At 35.3% G+C, this 5,379-nt stretch overlaps 1 protein-coding gene across 1 annotated transcript in view; it reads left to right on the plus strand.

The window, feature by feature from the left end:
- Positions 1–1,719: 1,719 nt before the first annotated feature.
- Positions 1,720–5,379, plus strand: part of ttc21b (tetratricopeptide repeat domain 21B) — a 309,444-nt gene continuing 305,784 nt past the window's right edge. The window contains exons 1-6 of the mRNA XM_037686152.1: positions 1,720–2,161; positions 2,376–2,505; positions 2,592–2,702; positions 2,799–2,965; positions 3,097–3,219; positions 4,835–4,992. Coding sequence (XP_037542080.1) covers positions 2,138–2,161; positions 2,376–2,505; positions 2,592–2,702; positions 2,799–2,965; positions 3,097–3,219; positions 4,835–4,992 — 713 coding nt within the window. The 5' untranslated portion in view covers positions 1,720–2,137. The remainder of the gene's footprint in view (positions 2,162–2,375; positions 2,506–2,591; positions 2,703–2,798; positions 2,966–3,096; positions 3,220–4,834; positions 4,993–5,379) is intronic.

Below are 5,379 nucleotides of genomic sequence, written 5' to 3' on the forward strand. Positions count from 1 at the left end.
TAAGGTCTTCTGTAGGAGTATACTTGAAGAACAAACCTATATCAGTAGTTTGCTTGTTCCTTAGATTACACAATTAATTTATTATTTTTAAAGTGGAAAAATAGTGTCAGGTTTTTTTTTCTTTGCTCCAGTTGTTTACTTTGGTACTTTATTATTTATTCCACTTCTCTCATTCTGTTCATTGTCTTCTTTGTTTTCTTCTTCAGGAACTTTTGTACCTACAAGCTGTACTGGCAGGAAAAAAGCACCGGCCTCAGACAGAAGTAATTAACTTGCTGAACGACGCCGTGGACACACACTTCTCCTCACTCCAAGGTCTGCCTCTGGGTGTAGAGTATCTAGAGAAGATGAACCCTGACTTCTTGTTGGAGATTGTCAAAGAGTACCTTGCTCTTTGTCCTGCTAAGGTACAACTAAAAGAGGAATTATTGGTGTCATATGCTTATTTGTTTTTTATTGAAAATCAGGGCTAAATGTTTGGAAAGTAAAGTAAATCTATATGTAGCCTTATTATTTCTCCTGAGGGTATATACAGTAATATTTTAAACTGTCTTTGTACATTACTCATGTTTTAATTGAAAGGCCTAGCATTCCTTGAAGGTGTGTATCATTGCATGCCAAATCTTTAAACAAAGACCTTGCACAATCTGTTAGCACTCAAGGTATGTTGGAAATGAGTATCAGGTTCTTTTAAACCAAATATTACATCAATAACTAAAATTAAATTAAATTTTTAAATTTACTTAGGTACTTAAGTCACTTAAATACAAATCTATGTAAGTTGCACTTATTTCAACTCTGTATTTTAGAGGAAAAATATACTTTTTACTCTATTAGACTGTGTCTGACAGATGTTTTTCATTAATATTCTATGCTTTTGATTACAGCAGATATGTGTTTAAAACTTAAAAATATATATATATATATATATATATATATATATATATATATATATATATATATATATATATAAAACATAAATGTAAACATGTCACACTTTGAAGAAGCCATTGTATAGTGAGTAAAATCAATATACAGTACATGTGTTGTAAAATTGTTACATCAGCTATGTGAGACTCAATAAGAAGGAATCCAAAACTATAAGACTAATTTTTGTGTGTACTTTTGTACTATTATGAAAAAACTAATGTGTGGTTTACTTGTAGCATTAAGTTTGTGACTCGTAAAATGCTTTAAATGAAAAATACCTGAATGCAAACCGAATGTAAGCTTTATTCACATGTTCAAATAAAAAGAAGCCTTATTGCTGTTATAGAGTTCTTTGACTCAGTGTCCCTCATTGTTATACAATAAATGCATAGAGTATAGACGATGGATGGATGGATGGATGGATGGATGGATGGATGGATGGATGGATGGATGGATGGATGGATGGATGGATGGATGGATGGATATTTTATTAATCCCTGGGGTAGGCATTAGCATGTTCTAATTATACAGGAAAAAAGACAGAAAATAGTTAAATAAGAAGTAAGAAAAAAGGTTTGTTCAAAGAATCGCTAAAAAATATCCGATTTTTTCCCCCCTACTTTAGACAAGGATAGTTGCAATTAATAAACCTTTTTAAAAAGTGGTGTCTATGTAGCCTGTCAGACAGAAGTCGTTGTGTAGTGGAGTGTACAGTAATCCTCAAGTAGTAAACATAGGGTAATAGCGCCATCTGTCGGTAGAACAGAAAAACTACACGCGTGTCTCGTAAATTTTTTGGGTAAATTTTCCTGAGTTGTATCTGTCAGGCTAGAAATACAGCAAACGCTTAAAAAAATCCCTAGCCTTCGGCCAGAAAGTACGCATGGTAGTAGAAATTTTAAAAAATGTGACGTAGTTTAAATAATTTGGAAATTATAATTTATATCTTGAATCTGTTGATCATGGAAAATATAAAAAGGAAAGGAAGTCGAACCTGAAAGTCCAACCGTAGGGGGAAAAAAACCACGGTTTCCCAAATCCCAGTTACTAGGCAACGCTAAAAGCAAGATGGCGGAAACTTAATGGCCATTACAACAATATCAGTGCTATCTAAAAAAAAAAAATACATTTATAGACAAAGAATATTTCATTGTAAAAAGATATAAACGCGGCTTGTTGTGTGAACCCAAAGCGTTTTGTAGTCAAGATGGAGGATGAGGACACGACACTGGTGAGCGAGCTTAAATGGCTACGCAGGAAAACGAGCCAACATAGTCAGCTGTACAAAATACGGTTTAGTTTGTTATAATAGAGGGAGGGTGGTTTGTAGCATTAATAAAGTTTAGCAGTAATAACTGCATGACCTGAATAAACTGTAACATGCTTGAAGTGCTCGTCGTGGTTATTAGCTAACTCTTGTGTACACTTTTTAACGTTTTCTTCAGGCTTTGCTCAAGTACTACTCATATGAGAAGTACTTTAACCATGTTGTCAACGCTGCCACAACTGCTCAAGTAAAACATGGCAGGGATCCCATCTTTACTTTCTTCCACGCATATGGAAATCTTTTACAAGGTTAGTTTGATTCAAGGTGGAAAAAGCACTAAATTACAACTAGACACGACTCAAAAACCGAATTGCATTCACCCAACTCATTCCAGATCAAATCCAAGAAGCCACAGCAGAACTGGACACAATAAGAGATGATAGAGATCTGTCTCTTTGTGTATTAATGGCCCTTGTTTACGCAGAGAAAAGAAAGTCAAACCCAGGTAAACCAGCATAGTGTTTGTATTCATTGTATACATGTTCTCCCTTGTTTCGTCCGCACTGCTCAAAGTATTTTTAACATCTTTTTGCATTCACAGATCGAGACGTTATACAAGAACTTGACGCGAAGATTAAAGAGGATCGTAAAAGTGCACCTACCAAGAGTCTGTATCATGCTGGGACCTTTCTCTGGCTGTTGGGGCGAAATGATAAAGCAAGGGAGTACACAGAGAGGATGATCAAACTCTCCAATGGCGCTAGAGAAGTGAGATTTATATTTTATTTTCCAAATAATCTTTCTTTTAAAAAAAATGCAAGTCTGCACATGGAATGATTCAAGTTTGGTTGTTGTTGTTTTCCACTTTTGTTAAATTTGCACTCGTTTTTGTTGTTCAGGGCCTGGTCCTAAAAGCTTGGATAGATGTTACTTCTGGGAAAGATGCCTATGCCAGAAAGGCTGGGAAGTACTTTGATGAGGGCCTGAAAGAGAAAGCAGATGTTTTTGCTTTAATGGGGAAGGTGAGTTGAGAATTCAGGTCTTGATTTCATGTACGTCAGTGTTACTAATGTGTTGTTTTGAAATTAATCTAGTAAGTTCATGCATTGTATTAAACACAAGACCCCTTCAAAATAGGGGGTGTTTTCTAAACTTTATGAAAGAAAACAAAATGGCTACGGGACAGATCTGGATGGCAGGCCACAGACTCATGAAGTCCTTCAGATGGAAGACGAAACGTTTCTCCCTTAAAGAAACTGGTCCAGATGACACGATTTAACCTTTGTTTTTTGTTGTTAATTTTTGCAAATGTAAACTTTTTTATTTAAAAGTTATAGAAAAACAATGTATCAGTTGAAAAAATATATATATTTTTATTGAAAACTTGCTTTTGGAGTGGTATATTTTATTATTTATAAATAAATAAAAGCCAATAAAATTATAGTTTTCTGCATATGGTTAACAAGCCATTGCAATACTTCAATTTAGGGATGCACAATATTGGATTTTTGGCTGATATCCGATATGCTGATATATTAAAACTTATTTAGCCGATAACTGATACAGATATTTTTAATATACTTTCCTTTGTCAGAACTTAGTCCTCTTATTTAGGCTTATTTGCTACAAAAATTGTGTAACAGCTGTAAGAGCTGGTGACATTCAGTAACAGCCATATGCATAGAACTTTAACTTATATTAAATGAAAAGTGTTAAATGTTATTTATTAGCATTAGTCACCTGCGATGCTGTCTCACATTTGGAGGCTTGTTCCAGGTTCTTAGTTGCAGTGTGGGATCCTCTGTACTCTTGTACATGAAGGACAGCCTTTTTAAGATCAAAGTTTTTGTCTATCCATTGTGCCGTAAGACTAATCATGCTAACGGGGCTAACGCTTGATGTCCAAATGTCTGTGATAAAACTCACCCAAGTGCTATCAGCTATTAGCTTCTCAGAAATGACAGCTTGTAACTCGGGTAAGGCTATGTCGGAAAAATATCTCTTACTGGGGACGATGTAACGAGGCTCAACGTACTCCAAAAATCTTCAAAATCCGACATACTCAACGAAAAAATTAAACTTCCACACCGCCGACATTTTGACTTCTTCCTCTCCACCGTGATCAGATCAGGTAGGCGCGCGTGACATCATCACGTTGTGCTGGTGCTGCATGCATCCTTGTCACTGGGTCGTCATGCAAAAACAGCGCCTTTTAAATCAGTGAGTTATTTTGATGGAATGGTCCATGTCCGATATTTAACTTTAACGATAATATCGGCCGATACCATGTCGATAATATCGTGCATATCAATTCACATTTTGCCTTATGTCCCCATTTTGAACAGGATTCCCTGAAATTAAAAATATTTTAGTTGAACCTTTCCTAGCAATAAATAAATTCTATAAAACAAAAATAAACAAAAAATCCAAGCAAACCAAATGTTTGGAAATACTAACAGTTGTTGCAATTCTCATATATTGTCAAATTTTCAGTTACCCCAACATAGCATTTACAGTACACTATTATCTGTTGTTTGCTAAATGATTTTTAAATGTCTTTTGTTCGTGTTGCTTTCAAAGTTACTGGTATTACAGTTCTGTGTCAAATTAGTTTTTTGTTTGTTTTTGTTGGTCTAGGCACAGTACTATGAATATCGTCAGAACTACTCCGGAGCATTAGAAATTGTTAACCAAATCATAGCAAGTTTTTCTGAGTTCTTACCGGCTCTTATTAAGAAAATGAAACTCCTGCTAAGCCTTCAAGACTGGGACCAAACTGTAGATGCAGCACACAGGTAAAAAAATATGATGATTCATTATTATTTTACAAATTGTTCACAGATGTGCTCTCTGTGTTAGCCTATTTAAGTATGCCTCCATGTATTAAAAAGGCCTTTGAGCCATAGTCCTACACTCACACATAGTTTCAAGGAGTTCTTTTCTAGGTTTGTTGAACAGGAAGAAGAGCAGTTTCCATGTTGCACCATGGTCAGGGTCTCCATAGCACCCTCACCCTGATCTTGTGAACTAGACTGGGAAACAACAGCTCCCAGTATTCCTTTCATCATATTTTTTTCTTCTGAGACAATGGAATTTGTCTGGCAGATTTCAGGAGTATCAAATATTCAGATTAACTTAGTACTGCAGGAGTATCAGATATTCAGATTAACATAGTACTGCAG

Source organism: Nematolebias whitei, chromosome 13, assembly GCF_014905685.2.
Source record: "Nematolebias whitei isolate Nwh7 chromosome 13, NemWhi1, whole genome shotgun sequence".
Lineage (NCBI taxonomy): Eukaryota > Metazoa > Chordata > Actinopteri > Cyprinodontiformes > Rivulidae > Nematolebias > Nematolebias whitei.